Raw genomic sequence first — 26150 nt, forward strand, 5'->3', positions numbered from 1 at the left:
CAGAAGTTCTTTGGCGATTACCACGAATTCCAAATGCGTCAAGCAAAATTGCATGATTTATGGTATCAAACGCCTTGGACAGGTCCAAAAACATAACTCCAGCTATCAGTTTCTGATCTACAGGCTGCGACAGATCATCCACTAGCTCTAACACCACCATTTCAGTTGATGACCCTTGTTGAAATCCGAATTGTCATGATACATTTGATTAGTACTCTCCAAGAAGATAAAAAAAAACGAGTGTATAAGAGTTTCTCAAACACTTTGTTTATTACTGTTAACACAGATATGGGCCTGTAGTTAGTCGGGTTTGTAGAATCGCCTCCTTTGAAGATTGGATGTACCAGCGTCTTTTTCAATCACTTTGGATAGATTCCTGTGCCAATGCTGTCGTTGAAGCAGGGACAGATAATGTGGGAGAAGGACTACGCAGTGTTGTTTCAGCGCACTTACCGTTCACACCAGTTGCTTTTGAGCTGTCTATTGAGTGAATAACGTTGAAAACTTCTGAGTGATTCGCAGGTCGAAGAAAAACAGATCTTGCTGAAATTTCCATAGTTCAAAACTTATTTATATCGCCATCAGAATTAAGGTTGTTTCATCAATAAAAGAAAAGAAGATGTTGAAAACATTTCCTACAACTACAACTTTGATTAGTTTTTTTTCCTTTCCAGCTCATTTTCCCATTAGATCATCTATCCTACTCCATAATTGTGGGATTACGTGCCGAAACGAATCGTTCATAGTAAACGGATTTGGCATATCTTTTGGCTTCGGCAAGCCCTTTGTTGGCATGTGTCACAAGGTTTTTGATGTGATGCTACTGACGGCTCCGTTTCCACGATTGAAACAATCGTTCGCCTTTAATTTAACCTGCACTCTATACGTTTTCTTGAAGTTCTCGGAAAGCTCTGTGATTGCTAACAGTCGCACGTTATGCTAGGTATGCACCTTAAACGGAATCGCTCAAGTAATTTTCGCTCAGTGCGCTCAAGCAATTTTGCGATCTGCGTACTAGTCATTAGGTGGAAGTGATGTAAAATCTTAGCATTCAAGATTTGTTTGGAAATGCGCATTAATTAGTCGGTAATTCAACCATGTTTTAAACAGAGTTCTACTGATTTTCTTCATCGTAGTCTTGAAGTGGGTCAGAACGGTGCAATGATCACTGAGACCAAAATCCTGTTGGAAACCCAGGAACTACAGACACGGTTACACTCCCGAACCGATTGACCCGACACGTACTTTCCCGGGGTTGTGTGGTGCAATAAATCAAACCCACAGTCCTGCGTTTTTCTATCGTGTTTATTGCTCAACGAGCTAGTACGGACTACAATACCAATATAAACATTCATTGTCAAAACATTGCATATCGGCTCAAAGCCTCGTCGAATACTTATACATGAACTCATTTACATTCACATCTACATTTACACAACTGTCGAGGACTACTACTACTATAGTAACCAGGAGGCTGACACTACTTCACTCCAACAAATCCAAAGTGTATTTCGTAATGCGATCGGAGATGTTTGCACGGCACACAACATGATCTAGGATATTATTGCTCACGGGACGGATAATGTAGATGTTCGATACGATCATATTATACGACACTAGTAGTTCCACGTACCTCCAAGCATCATGCAGTTCCCTGTTGTTAATAGCAAGATTTGTGTCGCCAAGAAGCATGTAAGGTATTCTAGTATCCATTGATGATATATTGTGTTATAGACGGTAGACGACATGGACCATTACGTGAGACGTACGAAGTTGTTCGTCAATCGCTTGGTGGTGAAACCCGCTACCGGTTGTAGCGTTTTTCACTTCAAAGTTCAGTCCATCTCTAATAAATACAGCAAGGCCATCGGATGAAGTTAATCTACAGGAATAGGTACTCTGGAATCCAGTGATGTTGATGTACCTTGATCTGTCTTTCTTAATCCACGTTTCGCCGACAACAAGTTGGTCAACAGCAATCGGCAGATTTTACAGAAAAATGACAAGAGAATCTAACTTTTCAATCTGGTTCATTCCTCAGATTAATCTGCATCGTTGGTGTTGCAGAAAGTAACTTGACGATGGCCATTTGCATTATTAATGGGGACGTACACAAATTACGTCACGCTTTTAGGGGGTAGGGGGGATTTTGCAGAACGTGACAACCCATACCAAAAATATTTAGGTACCATACAAAAAGTGTGACATTGAGGGGAGGGGGGTTTGAAAAAGGTCGATTTTAACGTGACATAATTTGTGTATCACCCTTAATTGGATGCATTGTACTAGTGATCCAGTTCAACAGCGTGGCGGATTTCAGCATTATTTCTGTGCCTTGGAAATCAGTTTGTGCAAATCACATCGCGATCTAACAATGATCGGTTGAGAATTTTCGGAAAACCGTTCCGACCGGGTCAAGCATAACGGTATTTCAGCAGTGGTTTTTGCAGTTTCAATTCTCGAAAAATATCAATTGTTAGGGGAGATAATTCTTGTCTGATGAAAAAACTTTGCCTGTCCAACTTATGGCCAACGAACACCATTAATCATGGATTTAGTTAAGGGGTCAAACTTCTTCCTTGCGATTAGGTTTCCTTTGGCATTAGCATTGCCAAATTATATGCTAATTGTATTATTTTCTGCCTTGGTTGATGATAATCTTGTGCATAAGACAATAGAATCAGCTGCACCGTTGAATCCTATAGTTTGACATGTAATGTCAACTAACGAGCTAGCACTGCATTTTAAGATAATTCAGATCGTCTCTCCATAGGGGTTTCCACTGTCTAATAAAGGGTTATAAGTCTATATAGGCGAACCGTACCCATCTTGAGCAGTTCTCCCATTTTCATTCTAGTCTAGCCTAGTGTAGTCTACACATGCACAGCCATCTTTTTGAAGAATTCTGGAAAATGTTAAACAAAGTATTAAAAGCTTTATGTTTTGTTTTTGTTTTTGCTGAGAAGTGAGCACGTATCATAACAAAAAAGAACGAAAACAATCATTGTCGAAATCGTCTGTTTTGAAAAAAGGACAAATATGAAGTCGAAACATAGAATTAATAAGGGTATAAGCCACAATATCAACTGAGCGCTGCCACCATCATGAGCAGTTATCACGTATTTCAACAAGGCAGGCCTAATTAAATTTTACTTTCAATTCACTTCATTCCACAATGGTTTATTTTCCCATTTTCACGCTCTTAATTAATAGTTCGTAGGATTGAGAAAATAGAGCAATGGTGTCTTCGGCAAAGTTGACGGGAATGACCAGCGCTATCTTTTGACGGTTAGAGTTTTCGGATCAATCCCCCTAAAAGTGAGATACGAAATCAATTTTTCTAAATTGTTGAGATAGAGGGTTGATGTCTTCAGCAAAGTTGTAGCATTTTTGATTCCAAACAACTTTCCTGAAGACGTCAATGTTGTAGTTTTCACACCAATGAAGATAGAGGCCTGTGTTTGAAATTTAACCTCAAAAACACGTTTTTTAAGTAAAACATACATTTGTTGAATTTTTAGACCCATACAATGTTCTGCAAAGTTGTATGTATCAATAAAATACGCAACATTGCTGAAGACATCGAAGCTGTCAGAATTAAATTAGACAAGTTATAGATAAATTTATGATTTTTTTCATCGACTTTTAGGGATAAATATCTTTCTTGGGGGCAAAAAGGTGCAGCCGAGGATACCCTTATCAGAAAGTACATCTAAAGAGCTTTCAAATAAGGGTTAGTTTGTCCGTCCACGATCGTCTACTGAGGAGATATGACCATAATAAAAAAATATCCATATTACGATTTAACTGCATTCAAATCAACGTTGACAGTAAAATTCATGGCTACTATGATCAAATAATATATAGCCTTCTCTTAGCTAATTTGCGCGTCAGTCTTGATTATTTTAAATATCAAATTTGTTCTGAAAAAACTCTTCCACTGCCTTTTTATAAGATTTCCACTATTTAATACAAATCTCATTCATAGAATAAAATTTTAAGATTTTCGGGGTTTCATACGATCTCACAGAGCCAAACAATTCACGAGTTCTTTTGGAAAGCAATTTGAATTTTATGAGAAGAAAATCAATTCAATGAACTTTTATTAAGATAAGATGAAAGTGGGTTTAACTCATATTTCATCATAGTAGCCATGAATTATTCTGTCAAAGTAGATTTGATTACAATTAAATTGTAGTATGAACTTTTTTTATTATGGTCATATCTCCTCAGTAGACGATCGCGGACGGACAAACTAACCCTTATTTGAAAGCTCTTTAGATGTACTTTCTGATAAGGGTATCCTCGGCTGCACCTTTTTGCCCCCAAGAAAGATATTTATCCCTAAAAGTCGAAGAAAAAAATCATAAATTTATCTATAACTCGTCTCATTTAATTCTTACAGCATCGATGTCTTCAGCAAAGTTGCGTATTTTATTGATACATACAACTTTGCAGAACATTGTATGGGTCTAAAAATTCAACAAATGTATGTTTTACTTAAAAACGTGTTTTTGAGGTTAACTTTCAAACACAGGCCTCTATCTTCATTGGTGTGAAAATTACAACATTGACGTCTTCAGGAAAGTTGTTTGGAATCAAAAATGCTACAACTTTGCTGAAGACATCAACCCTCTATCTCAACAATTTAGAAAAATTGATTTCGTATCTCACTTTTAGGGGGATTGATCCAAAAACTCTAACCGTCAAAAGATGGCGCTGGTCATTCCCGTCAACTTTGCCGAAGACACCATTGCTCTATTTTCTCAATCCTACGAACTATTAATTAAGAGCGTGAAAATGGGAAAATAAACCATTGTGGCATTCCACTGCCGATTTCCACCGCACGTCTTTTCTCGCTTATTCTCGACCTCGTAATTCAACAAGCGTTCAGATCCAACCTAGGCTCCAGCAGCTGATTTAGATCTAGATGCGTGATCTTCATGCTCCAGCTCCGCGGGAGTCATACAGGCAGAGATAAGCGTACGCGTGGGCATGCGATGAGTTTCGCACTGACGACAATCGCTATTTCATTAGTCAGTGCCCGAGCAGAGGAAAATATCAAAATAATAAGAACGGAATCACAAAACCTGTTTTTATATCTCGGTTTGTTATTATTAACTTATTAAATACCAAAAAAGAAAACTTATTAAGTCATCACCGTTTTATAACATGTTCTGTTGGGCAATCTTATTTTGTTATGATCGTGCTCTTGGTATATTTTCTTTAAATTACATTTCAATAACATGTTTTGTTGTAGCACAAGTTCAGTTATTATTGTGTCATTGAGACTAGTACAAATATTTGATCATTAATATTACAACTGCCAACTTATTTGGTAAAGTGTCCTTAATAAAATATAATAATAATGATAATATTACAACATAACTAGCTTTGCAATCAAAACTACACCATTCGAGATTTTCGTTGTTCACAGCATTCCGTGAGGAACTATAAGAGAAAATATTATTTTGTCATCAGTTCCTCTTCTTACTGACATTACGTTACAGTGCCAACTTATCAGCCTTTTGTTTTATAAGCTCTTTGAAAAGTATACCTGTTTTTGTCCCAGTTTCAGTTAGGTATGAATACGAAAATAGAGAGTGTAATAGAGTGTTAGCCATTTTATGAAACATTTTGGATCAACTGGTGGAATTCAACGACGAACAACACATTTTCGACAAAAATGTAAAAAAATAAGTCATCAAGAACTCTATTGATTATTTTTAGACATTTTATTTTTAATGATTTCACTTCATCGAGTCCACTTAGATTAACTAGGATAAATGTGTCGATCAATGAGGTAATAATTTTTTATTATTATATTTTATTAAAGACACTTTACCAAAAAAGTTGGCATTCGTGTCCAAATGAGGTAATAATGTAAATTAATCTTATAAACAATGAACCACCTAATAAAGGGTTTCAAAGCGACGGTAGTTTTTCATCGTAAGTTATTTGGAAAATAAACGAGACCTATTGTTTCTCTCTGTTTTCGATAAAAAATTGCTTGCGACAACAATAGCGTCCCAATTATGAATGAAACATTTAACAATAGATCCTATTCTTGCGTATCCCATTGAATGCATATGGGACTTTGGAGGAGTTCCTATCCGCAACAGAAAAAAAGCAAGTTTTGTTTTCAGATTGTTATCAATAACGTATTCCTATCAAAATTTGTTATTGAAAAATTTTCAAAATTCGCTGTTATTAAGTTGTTATTGAAACTAACAAAACATGTTATTAAACAGGTCTTCCAGGAACATTTTTTTGTTATAATATTTGTTATTTTGCCGCTTATGACAGACAAGTTTATAACAGGATATGTTATGTAAATAACATGAAAATAACTCTTTCCGCTACCCGGGTAGAGGTGAATGGCAAACCAAAAACAAAAGAATAACAAACTTTATTGTCATAACTTATTTTGTCATTCATGAATTCTTCATGAAGAGCTTAAAACAACATGTGAATAGCATAATATGATATCATATCAAAATATTCCATTCGCTTGTCATTTTAAAATTTGGAAGAATAGCTACTGAATGTCTTATTTTGCTATCATAACAAATTTTGCAATTGGTGAGATATTGTTGACCTTTTGCGAGTTTGATGAACTCGCAGTTTTGGCACTTATCAAGAACAACATAATGACAAAATTTGAATTTTGGTTATTCTAATGGTAAATTTTGATATTTGTTAGCAATTACTTTCCATCCAAAAAACTTATAAGTTTTCATTTTGTTATTGGAATAAACAACTTACCCTTCTTTTGGATGACAAGGGAATAACTAATTTTGATATTGTTCTATTTTTAATAACTCAATAATGGTATATTTTGCAATTCTCTATCTTAATTTTTTTGTTCTTGGTTTGCCATTGTAATGTCAAAATTTGACATTCTTTAGTTATTTTATCGAACAATGTCAGTTATTATTTTTGCCCTTTTGTCACTTATTTCAAACAAACCAATGACGAATTTTACCATTCAGTAATTCTTTTTGAATGGTAGAACTTGCAATTGTTTTGTAATTCTTTTCTGCCCGGGTACTCAGTTATTTTTCCAAAATAACACATTTTATTATGCTGTTGCTATTCGCTTCTGCTCGGGTGACCGTGACATTATCAAATTTCCTCTTGTCGCTTTTCGGGCTGCGTGAGGCAAGTCAACAGTAGCTGATTACGCAAGGTAAAACAAACGGTGATGCTGAAATCGAAACTGTTTCTTTCAATTGTTCGTTGCGGTCATTGAACTGACCCAAAAAAATGTTCAGGTCCTACAATGGAAAAAGCTTTTTTTAATTGGAATTCAATCTTGGCATACTGCTATTTTACAGTATCATTCAATTTGTTTTTATTTATGACTAAAATTGTGATCATTGCTATAATCACTATACTCTACTCCGGCAAACATCCCAGCAGATGAAACACGTGCTCATCATTCTCACGTACAACTGTGGAATGTAAATAAATCAAAACAAACGACCACGCGGAATCTAATACAAGCTATAATCAAAGTGTCAGGTCTTATACGTTACGGCGACTAGGTATAGCTTCCTACTAGGTCTGTGGAAACCAGATGAAGCGTGTTATTCCGAATGGCTTATCATTTGGCGCTTTATCTGTGTGGCGCACTCGGTTCAATCCATAATAATCTCTGCAATTTCTGAGTTCTGAGTTCACCATTGTCATTCGTTACATTACCCAGCATCACTTTTAAACAAAAAGATATTCAATGCTGCATCTGTTTGGAAGAAGGCAAACATCAAGCACCACTACGTCTCATTCTCAGGGGACTGTTATGGTCTTCTTGTTTTCTTACCCCGCATTAAAATTATGCTGCTGTGTTGAAAGATAGGTTGTCAGCTTGAGCCCTACGCTTGAGCCGCTGTTATGCTGGCTACGAAAACATTGCATTGGAGGGATAGGGATGCCAATTCCTTGCTCATTCTAAGACGAGATCTCTTTTTAAATCATCACACGCTTAGCAGGAATGAAATAGATCTCTAGGTGTCTATTTGTCGCGAGTAATCTAATCTAATTTTCGAGAGTTATAGGCGCAAATTTCGCCGTCAGTCGGCCGCTTACTGAAAAGTTAGTAGCAATAGATCCTTCCCATCAGATCTATTTCGTTTTATAATGTATACTTTGAATGATCGAATAATTCAAAATATACATAAATAATTGCATTGAAGCAATAAGGCATGACATGACTTTATCTTATACAGTTTGATAAAGGCGCTAGACCATTGGCGAAACTATCGGAGCGGCCGGGGGTGAGAGGGCACCCCCTAAAATTTTAATGCATTGCTGTTAGCAAATATCATAAATTAAAATCTTTGCTGTTAGATATGGGACGATGAATGATGAATGAATGAACTAATGAAAATTTGTTTGTAGTTCACCCCCTGTCAAAAATCTGTAGTTTCGCGCATGCGCTAGGCATAGAAAAAGAGGAACTTATGTATACACAAGGAAGGTAATATGGAATGAGCTCACAAATTAACAGGAAAGTGATTATTTATTGCACTACTTCTACAGCGCGAAATGAAAACAGTATACACTGAATTCTTTTTTTACACGACTTTTTTTTACGCGATTTTATTTTGCACGACTTTTTTTACGCGATTTTCTCGAAGTTACGCGACTTTTTTTTACGCGATTTTAATTATTTGCGGAGGGCAAATCGCGTAAAAAAAATTTCCTTTGGATTTTTTTTGCGCGATTTCTCGAAGTTACGCGAACTTTTTTTACACGATATTTTTTTGCGCGAACGCATCCATCGCGTAAAAACAGAATTTAGTGTACTTTAGACGACACGTACAGTAGGTATCAAAAATCGAAAACAAAAACTATGATCCTGCTCAGGATCAATATTAAAGATGATTTCCTAATCAATAACGTACTATTCCGACTATTCCTTGTATTTTCCAAGTACTGGGTTACAGTAAAATTAATAGAAATGACGGGAATAATCTATTGGCACCTCGAACAATAACAATTCACGCCTTTTCAAAGTGTGTTCCAGAGGCTGTCTGTCGGTGTCTCAGCAGAGCAGCTAGCGACGATGACTGTGCGCGTTGATTCCTTCAAAACAATTATTCAGCATCATTGAATTAGTACTTTCCATTTTTTGTTTCGTCTGATCCATTGCGCGTGTCGCTTTCGGTTAGCACAGAGTTGCGAAAGCCCCCGTCCGAAATAGGCACGTAAATATTCCGAATCACTCTTGTTTGGACACATTTTGATTATACCGATTATACCGATATTGCGTGTCGTTGTTGGTATTGCGTCAATGTAGGCAAATTGAAACAGACGAACAATTTGGTCAGCAGCGTCGTCGTCAGACAAACTATATTGATCTGTCGGCGTTGCACGTATGTATAAACCTCGAGACTTGGGTCCACCGCCGTGGGAACAGATCGTGATTTGATTTCTGAATTTAAACCAGTTTCCAGTGCGAGACCGGGCATGCGGGATTGAGCAGCTGACAGGCACAATAGTGCCGATGTGATTCATTGCGAAATGGCGTGGGGGTGTGCTGTCTGTGGGTACGACTGACTGACACTGAACTGTATTGCAATAAGTCGCAAGTAAGTGGTCAGCAGCAGGGTCATATTAATGAGCATTGTGCTTTGAAGATACAACTAATGAGCTACTAGACACAAGACAGATTTCAATTACAGATACCACCTGCTTTTAGCGTCTACCTACATGCGAAGGTATTCTGGAAGGCGTTCTTTCGGCCAGCTATCTTTATTTGAGCGTATCTAGTAGACCATTGCTGAGACGATGAAAATAGGTCTGAGATATCTAAGAATCGGTCTACGATATATAGGTTCTCAAAGGTTTTGAGTGTGGTCTTGATGCACTTAATATATTAGGCTTTATAGAGGTCTTCAGAAATCTAACAGATGACGAGATTCCTTCAGAAACTCCTTCCAAAATTCTGTCTGGGATTCTTTCTATGCAAGATTCCTCCCGGAGTTCCTTCTGGGATTTTTTCAGGAATTATTCATGAGATTCTTCCAGGAATCTTACAAGAACTCTTTTTCCGTATTCCCCCAAAAACTTCTTCGGAATTTTTTCTGCGGCTCCTTCCGGGATTCTTTCAAGAACTACTTTTGGGATTGCTTCACGAATTCCTTCCCAGATTCCTACGGTAATTCCACCGGGAACTTCTTCCGCGATTCCTCCAGGAACTACTTCCAGGATTCTTTTGAGAACTCCCTCTGGGATTACTTTCGGAACTCTTTCTGGGATTCCTTGGAACTTATTTCGGAAAGTTCTTCTGGATGTTTTTGAGAAATTGCTTCAAGGGTTTTTTTTTCGGGATCTTTTTCCAGGATTTACCAAGGAACCAGTCTTGTAAACATTCGACACTTTTCACTACCTTCATTTCGTTGCCGCAGTCGGGTGTCAGCTTGCTTTGTTACATTCGTGCGCTACCGTTACCTCTTATGGGTGGTATGCAGATCGCAAGAAATTTCTTGGCCTATCTCGATGCGTGGGAAATTCAGGCAAGGAATCGCTCAAGAAATAAGAAAGCGTCGCTTTATTCCGGATCCTAGTACGGAGCTGAAACGAAACGTCAAATCAAATGGGGCTTGCTGTGTTAATTTTCTTGACCATTCCGGTCACGGAAAAATAATGCACTGAACGAAAATTACTTGAGCGATTCCGTTTGAAGTGCATACCTCGCATTAAGCGGTGTTTGCAGATCAGAAGAAATTTCTCAGCCTATCTTGATGCTTTACAACACACAACACGAGCGGTAAAACGAAGTTCAATAAACATAAGAAAGCGTCAAACCAATGTCGTCTGACACGATGACATTTGCCTCTATTTGTAGCTTTTCGCATAAATTTACAGCCGATTCCGTTTATGAATGGTAGTATTAGTTTATTCTTGCATGTTGCATTGAATACGACAGCTCTCATTATGGAAGAAGACAGGAATAACAAAAGCCGAACCGTCTCCCGAAGACGCTATCGTGGTGAAGTGCATTCGTTTGATATTTTTGTTCGCCGCTTGTGTGGCGAATGTCGGAGGCAAAGGAGGCCGATTATCGACGAAAAGGTTCAAATGACTTTGATCTCTAACAAGACTGCAAGGAACTCTTTTCTGGTTTCCTCCAAAAGTTCCGTTTGGCATTGCTGCAGCTCCTTCTTGAATTCCGCTGGAAATTCTTTCAAGTTGTTTCAAATGGAAATCCTTCAGGAGTTTTTGAGAGTATTTTGAGAAATTCCTTCTGCAGTTATTGCCAATAGAATTCCTCATGAAGTTCATATGGGTCATTCCATATGAAGTGACCGAGAAAATGTGAAAACTTGCAACCGACCATCACGGATTTGAACCAAATTTGGTTGAAACATTTTTTTAGATAGAAAAAGAAAAAATCCAAATTTTGGTGCCGATCGAATCACCCCTCGGCCCGTGGCAGCACCCCTCGTTTTGGCCGATATGAAAATTATCCCTTCTTTCTTTTATTTTTATCATTGAAACGATTGCACCTACACATTTTCGACCTTCGGCTTTTTTAAAGGAAATCGTTCAGGGAATCTAGAAAAAATATTATTTTTTTGATACAGTGTTGCCAGATATCATATTTTTCAATTTTAAAACTAAAAATCGATTTTTCTCAAAATCAAAATATACGTGATTTTATAAATTTTGATTCCATCGTGTTTATCAGACGTTTTTCGATCGAAAAAGCTTAACTCCCCAAAGTAATTTGCGTCGTTCCTGAGATATAGCGTTTTTAAGAAAAAAATATTCATTTTTTTCATATAAAGTATCATATAAAATCAGGTGCAATTTATAAATTTCGCAAAAATAATTGTTCGATGCCATATAAAGACGTTTTGTGTTGAATTGAACAATATCAAGTATAAAAAGGATTAAAAAAATGTTACAGTGTTGCCAGTTCATCAATTATGAGTCTATCGTAATGGACTAGCATAACCTGTTGAACTAAAAAAATGTATCTATTGAGATCATCAATTCTAAACAAATTTCATATATTTTAACATTATCTGAACAGAAGTGTTGCCAAATATGTAATATTTATTGTAGAAATCTTAATTTTACTAGAATATTAGTATGAAAACTAATTAACAAGCCAAAAGTATTTTTTTTTATTTAGGTTTAGTACATTTGGCAACATCGACGTAAAATATATTCAGGAAAACATTTGATGAGTGTATTTATAAGCAACAGTGCTGAAAATGTCATTTTGATATAACTATATTCAATGACCCACAGCTAATTTTAGAAGCTGAACCTGAAAATATGGAATATGATAAAATATGAAGTATGATATCCTTTGGAATTAGATAATATTAGATACTACGAATCGTCGCGCAACTGGTACACTGTGGTGCATAATTGATCGGACAAACGCCGATTTTCATACAAAATGGCCAAGTTTGAGATGCTATAACTATGGTTTGCGTTGAAGATTTGAGCTCAATTTTTGACACGGAACTACTTATATGCTGAATTTTACGTATACAAGATACAAAATGTTTTCGTTCACAGGTTTGGGCGTGGCAAGGCGTTCATATTGTGCAAAAGTGATCGGACAGCGGCACGCGTGTAAATCAAAGGGGTGCCGCTGTCCGATCACTTTTGCACATTTTGAACGCCTTGCCACGCCCACACCTGTGAACGAAAACATTTTGTACTTCGTATACGTAATATTCAGCATATAAGTAGTTCCGTGTCAAAAATTGAGCTCAATCCATCAACGAAAACCAAAGTTACAGAATCTAAAACTTGGCCATTTTGTATGAAAATCGGCATTTGTCCGATCAATTATGCACCACAGTGTAGCTCAGACTTCAGTATTTTTATTTTATATTCGAAGGTCCAACTCCTTATAAAAATTCCTATAACAATATCTTTTGATTGATTTTTACGGCAGTGTTGCCAAGTATGCTAGTATTTAGCTTTATTGTCCCGGGCAGAGAAGTGAAGAACAGTGTTGAGTATTGTGTTGTCTATTGATGTGATTGCATATGGTATGAGTTTTTGTTTGTTCTTCGTGGCGAAGAATGAACAAAATTTCTGAGTGAAATGGATTAGTGGCGTTTGCTCTCTAGAGCCTTCTTTTTCTTAGGCTTTTTTTTGCATGGAAAAGAGATCGGTTGTACGCGAAGGTTAATTCCGATAAAACAAATCGATTGTTCGATCAATTATAGGTGACTCCCAGATCGACAATGTATAGTATCATATTAAGGATCGGTATATTTGCCTCACTCCATTCGTATTCACTCCTCTTTGCTGAATCGAATCGAGAAAGATGCAGCAAACGGATTGTCGTGATCAAGTACGCAACCCCATCACCAATGGAAAGTCATGCGCAAGTTGCTTGACATGGATGTTCGTTGCCGTTCGTCGCAGTTTTGATCGCAAGCGAATGAATGAATTGCGAATGGTGAAGAATGCTGGTGAGTGATCGAAGTGGCTGCTGTCGTCGCTGATAAGCAAACACACAAACTAAAGCGACAATCGTTCGCTGCGATTAACCATGGAGTAGCAATTATGAATTGTGTTGCCATCTATTCTCATACTCATGCAGTGATATGTATAAAAAACAGAAATCATTTGTTTTTATTTTGTATTATCTATTTACGGAAGCTTTCGTGTAAATTAGATGTTTACAATAAAAATGACATGTTTGGCAATACTTCCATCTACAACATCGTTGAAATGAATAAAATCACAATTGAAATGAATTTCACAATAGATACGTTTTATATTTTAACAATTTATCCTCATGTTTTCCAAAAAAACATTTTTTTTATTGCTAACTATCAAACTAACAATAACTGCCAATCATCGGGTCATTTTGTCAGATAGGATCATAAACAAGAAAACACAGACAAACAGACATAACATTGGAAAAAAAAATCCAACGACCACGGTTTTAACGATCTTTTTAAACCTTTACAGTCAGGTTTTTTTTTACGCGGGGGATACATACCGCGTAAAAAAAACCGCGTAAAAATAAACCGCGTTAATTCAAAAATCCGCGTAAAAATAAACCGCGTTAATTCAAAAATCCGCGTAAAAATAAACCGCGTTAATTCAAAAATCCGCGTAAAAATAAACCGCGTTAATTCAAAAATCCGCGTAAATGAAAACCATGTTTTATAACTTTTAACTCAATAATTCCCTTCTTGATTTTATATTAAAAAATGAACTCAACGAATTATTTTAAGACAACATTTTAAGATTTTGGCCTGTCAAGCCAAGCTTTTACCATCATTGATGACGTCAAACCCGACATCAACCTATCATTCACCTGTTTTTATTTTGACCACAAAACCCAACATGGACCCAATACTTGTTCGATGTTGGTCCAACAGTGGTCCAACATTCGATAAAAATTGACCCGACTTTGACCCGACATTCGATATTTTTTCAGTCTGGCGGAATTTTGCAGGGTTTTCTCGTGTTTCGTGCCCACCTACCTTTGAGTGACAATGTATTCAATTGACAAGGATTCGCTTCTCATTCGATAGGTGCTCTGAATAAATGAAATCGTTTTTAACATGAATAGAAGGAAAAATTACAAAAAAGATTTGTTGGTTAGTGTGCAAATGAATGAGATGAAGTTTTGCAACACTGGTTTAAACCGGTTCGTTGTTAAGACTTCATCTCACAGTTGTCGCATAAGTGTTGAAGTACAGATGTAAGTACAGTAAATCATGTTCACTTAATCTTCCATAACTCGCGCGGTTGCCCACCACCGTCAACACCACGCTAATGCTGAACACGAAAAGCGAGATTATTTCAACGTGTTGTACAAAATATAACAGCGCGATCGCTATAGGGTTGATAGTTAAAGGTCACAAAGCATTCTTAGAAAATTTTGGGATATTCCAGGTAATCCTAAGTGTTCTGGAACTCAGTTTTCAAAGTCTATGGCTACGACAGTAGTTTCTCAAGCTAAAAATAGTAACTATACATAATTAGACAGGAATTAAATCAATAATTATTCCAAAATAGTTTTAAAATATTTCAAATCAACCAATTGAACAGCCAGAAATCGACATAATAGACATAATTATCTGATAGATAGATACAATAATAGATATAATAATAATAATCTCTGGACATAATAGATTATGTACAAATCGTAGATTTGTACAATGAAAAAAGTTCATGTAATCTCAAGAACGGTTTGGATATCCTTAGACATCTCAATAGATCTGATACTGTCTATTAAACTTTGAGATGTTCAGTCAGTCATGAAAGATTACAAGTCGTAGCTTTGTATTATGAATGATTATGATTATGATTATGATTATGAATGAATTATCCTGACTGATCTAAAACTGTTCATTGAACTTTCAAAAGACTTACTGGGCATAATAGATTACAAATCGTTGATTTGTATAATGCAAGAAGCTACCGCTGCACCCGTAGAATATGGGATCTAAACTCCAGAACAGTTTGGATGACCTAGGATATCCCGACTGATCTGAAACTGTCTATTGAACTTTCAAAAGATTTACTGGGCATATGTAATAGATTACAAATCGTTGCTTTGTATAATGCAAGAAGTTACCGTTACAGACGTAGACTTTAGGATCTAAACTCAAGAACAGTTTGGATGTCCTTGGATATCCAGAAAATTACTCTGCATCATATTCTACCTTTTTAATGCTGTTAAGCACCAAAACTACAGAAATATGTATAAATACTCTATAATACTGCTTGGAAAACTTCCAACCTAAAATTAAAAATCCACGTAAATGAAAACCGCGTTAATTCAAAAATCCGCGTAAAAATAAACCGCGTTAATTCAAAAATCCGCGTAAAAAAAACCTCGTAAATGAAAACCGCGTAAAAAAAAACCTGACTGTATAGTTGTAGCTTTCACAACCAGAGGTGCGCACATCATTTTTCTAAGCGTTAGACGTTTCACCTAGTGTGAACTAGGCGATGGATTTTCGCGAATTTTTTTCTAGGTGTTACGTCTGTTTGTCTGTGAAGAAAAGGTCAACAACAGGGTCGTTAGAGAAGATGTGTATTATTTTTATCTTGCTCACACATCTTGCACCACAAATGGTGCGATTTTTCAGAATAACCTGTACATTGTCAAACACTTGAAGGTTAGGTTTCATGGTATAATAAAAAAGGTAAACTGGCAACACTGTCACAATTTTTTAATCCTTTTTATACTCGATATTGTTAAAATCAGCACAAAACGTGATTATATGGCTGTTGACGCGCCAGTGAATACTGGTCACCCTAGAAACATGCAATTGCTGATTGTGTTGATAGAGAGAAGGAACAAAAGTAAAAAGAGCGCACGGCAGTAAAGGTAGTTCAGTTAGTTTGATAACAAATTAAATAGTATCGGTTTGAAACCAAATTCAAAGTGAATAACGGCACTGATTATTGTGAGTAGAATAATGAATTATTTATATTAGATGCAATTTTTAATAAAGAATTTATAGTTCAAGCAGATCAACCAAAATAAACGACTTTCGGTCTGCTATGAAACACAGTGTCTCGCTTATGGTTGAACCATCTCAACAATGGCATCGAACAATGTTTTTTTTTTACGAAATTTATAAATTGCACCTGATTTTATATGATACTTTATATGAAAAAAATGAATATATTTCTTAAAAACGCTATATCTCAGGAACGACGCAAATTACCTTGGGGAGTTAAGCTTTTTCGATCGAAAAACGTCTGATAAACACGATGGAATCAAAATTTTTAAAATCAAAATATACGTATTTTGAGAAAAATCGATTTTTAGTTTTAAAATTGAAAAATATGATATCTGGCAACACTGTATCAAAAAATAATATTTTTTCTGGATTCCCTGAACGATATCCTTTAAAAAAGCTGAAGGTCGAAAATGTGTAGGTGCAATCGTTTCATTGATAAAAATAAAAGAAAGAGAGGATAATTTTCATATCGGCCAAACGAGGGGTGCTGCCACGGCCCGAGGGGTGATTCGATCGGCACCAAAATTTGGATTTTTTCTTTCTCCATCTAAACAAATGTTTCAGCCAAATTTGGTTCAAATCCGTGATGGTCGATTGCAAGTGGTCGGTCACTTGGCGTGGAATGACCCATATAGGATTTCCTTCTGGATTTCCTCTGAAACTATTAGGAGAATCTCGCATGGAATTCCTGAAAGATTCCCGGAACTCCATGAGAAATCCGAAAGAAATCCCTTGAAGTCCCAGAAGGAATCTCAGAAGGAATTCGGGAAGGAGTTCCTGAGGAGAACCTGTTAGGAATCTCAGAAGAAACTTCTAGCGGAATCCTAGAAAAACAATGTGGAGAAACCACGGAAACCACGTAGGTGAATGTGTAGCTGTTTCACATTTTTGGTGAAGTCTGGAAATTAGGCACTACTCATAGGCTTACACAATTTAGGTGCTGAGCGGTTTTAACGTGTACTCCGTTCGCCTATAGGCCTATATGTGGATGACAATTGTGGTCAATCGCTAATCGCCTATTATGCTGGCACTATTTTTTACCTCTGGTGTGGAGAACTAGATGAAAGAAATATTTTCTCAGTTGCTGAAGAAGTACTCTATGTTCCTGGATTACACTTCAATTTGTTCTCCATTTGTTGTCTGGAAGAGAAAGGTATAGCCACAAACAAACAGATGTAAACCTCTGATAATTCCCATCATACACCGATTTAACGGTTTATTAAAAAAAATGATAGTTGGCCAACCAGCCATCCGTGGCGCTCGCATCGTTTTTGTTCGAGTTTGACGTTTGTTCACTACCGCCACCGCCACCTAGTTGATGATTATGGCCAAACTCAGTCCTTTCAGCATTAGGCGAACATGTTTCCGTGCCTATGATTTGAATCGAATAATGTTCGAAGTGTTTTTCTGTTTGTCTGTGGTATAGCCATTACATTAGCCAGCGGAAAAGTTAAAATCAAGAAGGATAATCGCAACTGATGGGAAATGTGGAACTCTATCAACTGAATGTCATATTGAACAAGTCAGGAGAAGCGTTACTGACCAAGGAAGTAGAGCTTGAGCTCTGCCATCGAAGATATGGTATCTTGGGTGAAGCAAATTGGTAAAAGCTCTACGCTAGAATGGTGATTTCGAAAGCGACATTATCGATGGGAATCAAACAAAAACCGTGTGAAGTGCGTCTGAGTGGAAAACAAGCTCGTCAACCATTTGGAGATAGTGAAAGGCAACAATCGTCAAGGACACTGGAACTGGTACATGACGACGTTTGTGGACCCTACACTCTGGCACATATGACCAAGGATGGGAAAACTTACTTGCAAAGAGTTACATTCACTTGCTGTTTCCTCAACTCAGAAGCGTGCAATCAAGAAGCGATGTATGGACGACTTTTACTTTGTGGTTTTGTCTAGAAGTTTGCCGAATAGATAAAGAGTCGCACACGCATACCGAAATGTAAGTTACACTCACCTCGTGGAGAGTCGCTTTCACAGCTCTGTCACAACTTTGGCTATTCGGCAAACTTTTAGACAAAATCACAAAACAAAAGTCGTTTATACACCGTTTCATGATTGCACGCTTCTGAGCTAAGAAAATAGCAAGTGAGTGCAACTCTTTGCAAGTGAGTGTTCCCATCCCTGCATATTAGGCCTGTCCAGCTTTTCAAAAATGTTCTCTGATTCTCAAGTCCACCCCCATATTTTGATTGGCATCCTAAAAGAAGTAACTGGTCAAAATTTCAGCCAAATCCATTGAAATTAAAAGGTGCATCAAATCAATTTTGTGTTTTTCGACTATTTTTGAACTTCAAAAAATCATAACTACACTGAAACTTGTCAAAACTTAATTCTTTTGTCAGAAATTGAAAGCTATACTTGTTTGCTACAACTTCTCCGAACAACATGTGCCAATAAAATTGAAGGAAACATGTGTAATTATCACATTTGTAATCAGAAAAACCTTAAAAAGTTGATTTTTTGATAGATGTTGTTCTGGAACACCCTTATATACGTAATAAGTTGGATTTTTCAAAACGGCATCATATTCTCCAATATTTTATGGTTATCTGCTTCTTTGACACCAATGCTGTAGGAGTTGAGCAAAAAATACTAAAATTCGTGAAAGACAAATGTGGCCTAAAAACTAGCAATCACGCTTTGGCGCGCAAAAAGTGGCATCGCGTCAGCACTGATATGATAGCCAACACCTGGCATCACGCTTGTTTGTTTTCACCCGTGGTAGGGGGTAGCCAAGGCAAACTACTAGGAAGCAAAGCTTCTACGTTCAGTACAATTTCGCGCCACAGCGTGATTGCCCCCAAAAAGCTAGTTTTTAGGCCACATTTGGCTTTCCCGAATTTTAATATTTTTTGTTCAACTCCTACAGCATTGGTGTCAAAGAAGCATATAACCAAAAAACGTGAGAGAATATGATGCCGTTTTAAAATATCAAACTTATTACGTATATTAGGGTGTTTCAGAACGAAATCTATCAAAAAATCAACTTTTTAAGGTTTTTCTGATTACAAATGTGATAATTACACATGTTTCCTTCAATTTTATTGGCACATGTTGTTCGGAGAAGTTGTAGCAAACAAGTACAGCTTTCAATTTCTGCCGGAAGAATTAAGTTTTGACATGTTTTAGTGTAGTAATGATTTTTTAAAGTTCAAAAAAAGTCGAAAAACACAAAATTGATTTGATGCACCTCTTAATTTCAATGGATTTGGCTGAAATTTTGACCAGTTACTTCTTTTAGGATGCCAATCAAAATATGGGGGTGGACTTGAGAATCAGAGAACATTTTTGAAAAGCTGGACAGGCCTACTGCATATGACCGCAAGAGATTCTTTGTAACGTTTATCGATGACTTCAACCATTGTGGTGTATTTACTGAAAAGCAAGGACAATGTTTTGGAATGTTGTGAAGAATACAATGCGAAAGTTACAGCTCATTTTGGCGTGAAGATAGCGTGCATACGACGTTACAATGGTGGTGAATATATGAGCAAGACATTTCGAACATTTTGCCGTGGAGAAGGAATTTCAATGGAGTTCACGACTCCATGTGCTCCCCAAGAAAATGGAGTTTCGGGGCGCATGAACACTGGACAAAGTTCGCTCAATGGTGTTTGATACTGGGTGGATTACCAAAAAGTTATTGAAAAGAAGCCGTGGTTTTGACCGCAGCGTATTTGTCGTGCTGTAGTTCATCAAGCGCACAGGATGTTCAGAAAAACTCCTACGAAGTGTGGTACAACAGGAAGCCGAACATAGATAATCTGAGAGTTTTCGGAGATTGTGTTTATATGTTCAAAGCAGGAAAGATCTCGACATCCAAACATCACATAAGCTCAAAATACTATTCATTGCTTGCTCACTTGCGGTAAACATTGAGTAGCATTCCCAGCTTCATGCGTTTTGTAAATGACAAAATCCATGCTCTTGAAAATGCGAGTCTAAATGCACCTGGACGCGCTAATTTCTCCTTCAGAATACAACAGACTCGTCCAGAATTTCCAATAAAATCTTCTGGGATTCCTTAAGAAGTTTCTTCCGATACTATAATCTTTTGGTATTACTATTATCATTAAGAACGACTACGCAGTCTTGAAATTAGCGAACGACGTTTATTACTTGCCCAACGTTTCGACACGGGGTTAGTGTCTTCTTCAGGGAGAACTAGAATTTAAGACATGCACTAATTGGCCTGTTACATAATTTTGTCACGGTAACTTACACTAACTTGGTCGTTTTTGGTCTTGTGTTTCGTCTAACTGTAACTGTCCTGCCATTCGTAGTCACCGCATCGACGTTTTTGGAACTTTCTCCCAGAATTTCTCACTGAATTTCTCCAGGAGATCTTTTCAATTTTTTTTTTCAAAGTGCTTCCAGAAAATGTTCCAGTGATTTCTTCTAGAGATAGTTTTTAATATTTCTCGTGGATTTCTATGCGTGATGTTGTACGTAGATTCTCCCGGGATTTCTCTTCGAGGTTTACAGAGTTCCTCCTTAAATATTCTTGATTTTTTCGAGATATCCCAGTTTCTCTCTGGATTTCTTTCGGGGTTTCGCCAATAAGTTTTTGAGAAGTGTTTTGCAAAATTTGACCGGGATTCCTTCAGATATTTCTTTGGGGCTTTCTTACAAGAAAACTTGTAAGTTATTCCAGGAGACATTCCGAGAAAAACTCTGAAAAATTCCAGCAAGAACTACATGGAAAATTATTGAAGAAATTCCAAAAAGGAGCATCTACAATAATTACTGGCAGGCATTGGCGTAGCTAGATTTTTTTTCTCACTCATTCTCTTAATAAATAATAAACGTGAGAAAAAGCGCGATGCAAGAGGAGGTCTGTGCCCATTATTTCATCCCGCTTTTTTAAGTTGGGGTTTTCTTATTGAAAAAAAAAAAACACATTTCTTCAAAAAAATTTAGAATTTTGCTAAAATTTAAGAAGATCGTCCCTAAAACTCGCCAATATCTTGAATTTCATCAATCTGACGCAAAACCTGTATTCATATGATCGAATGGTATTGTACTCAGCTTTAAATTTATGGAAAAAGATTTAAAATTGGTTGAACAAAACGCAATATTTTTGAATTTTAGTAAATTACATATTTTGAAAAGTTGCAAAACTCGATATTGAGCTAAAACTCAAAAACTGTTGTACTTAAATTTTTTGAGGTCGGTTTCGAAATCAGCACTAAATTGTGCTTCAAAAATTTTGGTCGTTGACAGAAGTTCACGACTTTCATTTTATTTTGTAAACTTGTGTAATCTTAGGTAAATCATTGCAAGAAATTGGGTAATCAACTACAAGGAAAAACCTTGAAAAATATCCGAAAAAACGCGGGAAAAACTCCATGATGAATACCAGCAGTGGCCCTGCAGAAATCCCAGAAGACTCTTCAAAAATTTTAAGGGAAAGTTCAGGATAATTTCTAAAAAAATCTGAGAAACTTCAAAAGAAATCCCGCGAGAACCTTTATGAACCATACCAGCTGGAACTTCTGTAAAAATCCAAGGAGAAACTCTAGAAGAAAACTATCGGAAATTTCTTGAAGAAATCACAGTAGAAACTTCGGCAGAAATCTAAGAAGGAATCCCTGCAGAACATAAGTGAAAAACTCCTTAAAGCTTTTGGAGGGGCTTTAATAGAATTCCCAGGAATAACTCCTGGGAGCAACGCTGGGAGAAATCTCGGGAAGATCTCGGGAAAAATCTTCAAGAGGAATTCCGCCAGAAGCTAGCAGAAACTACGTCGTTTATCCTGAGAGGTTATAGAAATCTCAGGATAAATCCTGATAGAAACCCTCGAGAACTCTGGCAGCAATACTGGGAAAATCTCTAGAAGAGATTCTGAATGATCCCCATAAAAAATCCAGAAGAAATCGATCGGAATGCCGGATTCCTGGAAGATTCTCAAAAGAATCCCGGAAAGAATTGTTCGATTCTTGGAAAAAATGCTGGTAGGAATCCGGAGAAGCTCCGGAAGGAATTCAATTAGGAATACCAAGACAAATGGAATGAAAGGGAAAGATAAAGAAAGAAATCTTGTAGAATTGTGGGAGGAATTTCAAGAGATATTTTCAAGAAAAAAAAATTAGAAAGAATTGACGAAATTCCTGGAAAGTTTTATTCATACCCACGATGATGTAGTATACTCTGTGGACTCTATTCCTGAATAGATCTACAATAAATAAGATTCGTTACTTTTTATTCTTATGACTCAATGTTTTATTTTTTTTTTATCGGTGCAAAATTTCCCTGAGTACTCACGACATTTCCTGAGTATTCCAGGTTTTTCCCTGTTGAATAAAATTCCCTGAGGATTCCCGGTTTTCCAGGTTTTTCCAGAGTACCCTGTAAAACTTTCCAGAAATTTGCAATGATTTTCCTCAGGAGCACCACTAAGAATTATTTCATGAGTTTTTTCTTAGATTCCTCCAGGAGTTCTGTAAGAATTTCATAGGATTCTAATGAGAAACCATTACGGATTCCTCTACAAAATTTCCTAAGGATTCATCGAAGGAATGTTACTAAGATTTCTTCCAACATATTACGGATTTTCGCTTTCTTTGAAATGCTTCTATAAATTTCTTACGGTAATCGTCCAGAATTTTCAATAAAATCATTTGGGATTCCTTAAGAAATTTCTTCTGGTACTATCGCAGAAGATCCTCTTGAAATGCTTTCAGGAGTTTATCTGAAAATTCTTCAGGGATACTTTTGGTATTACTATTAATATATCCACGAGCTTACCTAAGATTCCTTCTGGAATTCATTCACGAATTGCTTTAAGAACTTCTTCGGGAATACGTACACGAAATTTCATGAGATATATTTTATGTAGTCTCTTGGATTTCCGCATGCGCGTAATTACAGTGAATTTGGTCCCTCAGCTCCAATGTCGTGCTCGCTTGTAATGCACTACAGCCAGCGTGCATGGCATTGAGGCTGAGGGGCCAAATGCGCTGTAGTTACGCGCATGGATTTCCTCCAGATCTAGTTTGGGGTTTCCCAAAGGATTCCCTCTGGGATTCGTCCACGTAATTTCGTACGATTGCACTTGAAATTCGATGACAAGTTATCGTTTAGAGTTCCTGACCTCTGAGGTTTCTCCATTTCTGGGTTGGACCTGGTGTGTTGGTTAGTACACATGACGGTGAGGGCATTATTCTAGGAAGCCCTTCTGGGCTTCGTCCAAATATTCTTTGAGGTCTTGCACCTAGGATTCCATCAAAAGATTTCCTTTATTACTGCAGCATGAATTCCTTCTGGAATTCATCCATGACTTCGCCCTTGGATTCATTCAAGAGTTTCTGCAGGATTCTTCCCAGAATCGACTTTGGCATTTCTACAGTATTGTCAATTAAGGGTTTTCTTTTGGGAATCGTCTAAGAGTTATTCTTTGTTAGGAATTCTCCGGAATTCCTTTTCGTGTTGTGAAAATTTGCCAGTTATCTTATTTGAATCCTTCAGAAGTAATCTAAGTAATCGTCTGGGAATTTTCTTGAAATTTCTGCTGGGCATCCTCCAGCAGCTTGGAGATGTCATCAAAAATACTTTCCCGGAGCAACCCTTGAATTCCTGGAGTTATCTATATGTACATATTGAACTCCTGAAGGAATCATAAAATGGACTTGCTGAAGGAATGCTCAGAAGCAACGCCAGTTCTTACACCTTATAGAGAAAGAATGTAGTGCTCTTGTTATTTATTTTGGTAATTTAGTGAAGTTTCTCTCTGGGATTAGTTAGATACAAGAGCTCGGATGCAACAATTACGATTATTGAATGGCTTCTCAGTTGAGCACACACTGTAATTGTAGGGAATATCAACTTTCTTCGAAGAGGATTCGCTTAATAGTGGGAAACCTTCTTGCTCCATTTTCATTTTTCATATTTCCTGAAATTGTAACAAATTCATTATGAAACGATTGTAAGACATTACATTATTTTAATCGTACATTATAATAATCCTCTTCGAAGAAAGTTGATATTCCCTACAATTACAGTGTGTGCTCAACTAAGAAGCCATTCAATAATCGTAATTGTTGAGCTCTGTAAACACAAAAAGAGCAATGTAAAGCTTAAGGCCACCCGACTCGACTCGACTGAACCAATCATCTGAATATGCGGGCAATAAACTCGACACATTACCCATCGAATGTTGTGCTCCGTTAGACAGTGTTTCGATCGATTCGAAGCTCATATTTCACTCTCACTCTGCTGCTGCTGTGTCACCGTCGTCGAAATACTGTTGCTCATGTTGCTGCGGGTAAGTACTTCATCAGGGCCAAGTACTGTTTGCCAAAGACACCAGCAGTGCAGCAGCACAGCTTCCTAATTGACAACGACGACGGAAGAGCAATTAAACATCTCCCCCTCGCGGCAGTCGTCATCGTCAGATGAGGAAACTCTCTCATAAATTAATCATCTACATCTCGAAACGCAGACGCGGGCAGCCGGAGCGAGCGACTGTCGAGACGATTGCCATTTCTTAAGTGTTTTTGCGTCGCGTTGCCTTCGTCGTCGTCAGCTGACAACTACGCAACTCTACGACACGAAATCGAATCCATAACAAAAACTGGTTCCGTTCAAGGATTTTCTGTTTGAAGAAGAGGACTACCATCAATCAACTGGAGCAGAACCTTACCTTCGTTTCCGAAAAGACTCCATATTTTGGCAAACAGGAGACCCATTTTTGCTGCGCGATCCGGAAGGGCTGCTGAAGCTTCGGCGTTGGTCGGGTCACTTTCCTCTCAGCGGCGGGAGTATTATATTTCTCAACAACAACAACGATCCGATACTCCGAGGAATTCCATAACCAAACCCCTCCTCACTCTGCCCAGACTTTTTCGCTTACGCACTCGGGGCCACCACCAAGAAACGCAAATTCCGACGCTGTTTTCTTCTCTCTTCTTATTGGCACTCACACGCAACTCGTCAACAAACTATTGCAAAAGCGCCTTTCGCCCCTAATAATGGTTATGCTCGGGCTGTGGAGGCCTCTTTGTGTGTTGTTACGAATACGACGGATTTCTTGCAACAACCAGCAGCTGCTTCTGTTTGCCTTCACGATTTAACACAATAAAAAAAATGCGATCACACTCTCTTCCACTACACAACCACATTCGTTTTCCGTGATTCCGTTTTCTTCAGGTAGCTGACGGCCGAGGAGCAGCTCAGCTAATTTCCTTTCCCCTTCTCGATCCAGATCAAGCACTACTGTTGCATCCGCTGGTGCAAACTTGCACCAATCAAAATTTGATGGTTCACGACCGAACGGGGAGTGCGGGAGGAAGTAGCAGTAGCAGCAGTATCTGTTTGCTTCAGGTCACTGGTCACTGACTGGACTGGAATCCTTATGTGACGACGACCACCAGAGCAGGGCAGCAGTGCGTAATCACGGCGTAAAAGACACTCGCACTCACGAAGACGTCTTCCACACCGAAAACAGAGGGTTTTCCCGGATGAAAACGTGACGATTTTCACAACCACGGCGATGGGAAAGACCCTCGACACCACGGGATTACACCAAATTACACCCGATAGCACTACTTTGCTGGTAATATTCTTTTTCGAAACGATAATCTTCGCGATACTGCCACTGCTGCTTTCCACTTCTACTGCGAGCGAGCTGCTCCTGCTGCTGCTGGGCGGACGGCGGAGC

At 37.6% G+C, this 26150-nt stretch overlaps 1 protein-coding gene across 1 annotated transcript in view; it reads right to left on the reverse strand.

The window, feature by feature from the left end:
• Window positions 1-25919, reverse strand: part of LOC109432295 (ADP-ribosylation factor-like protein 5B) — a gene marked incomplete at its 5' end in the record, with an annotated part of 56633 nt that extends 30714 nt beyond the window's left edge. Inside the window, 1 exon segment of the mRNA XM_029875190.2 lies at window positions 25134-25919. Within this exon segment, the coding sequence (XP_029731050.2) occupies window positions 25134-25179 (46 nt within the window).
• Window positions 25920-26150: the final 231 nt, after the last annotated feature.

The sequence above is a fragment of the Aedes albopictus genome, chromosome 3 (genome assembly GCF_035046485.1).
Source record: "Aedes albopictus strain Foshan chromosome 3, AalbF5, whole genome shotgun sequence".
In the NCBI taxonomy this organism is placed as follows: domain Eukaryota; kingdom Metazoa; phylum Arthropoda; class Insecta; order Diptera; family Culicidae; genus Aedes; species Aedes albopictus.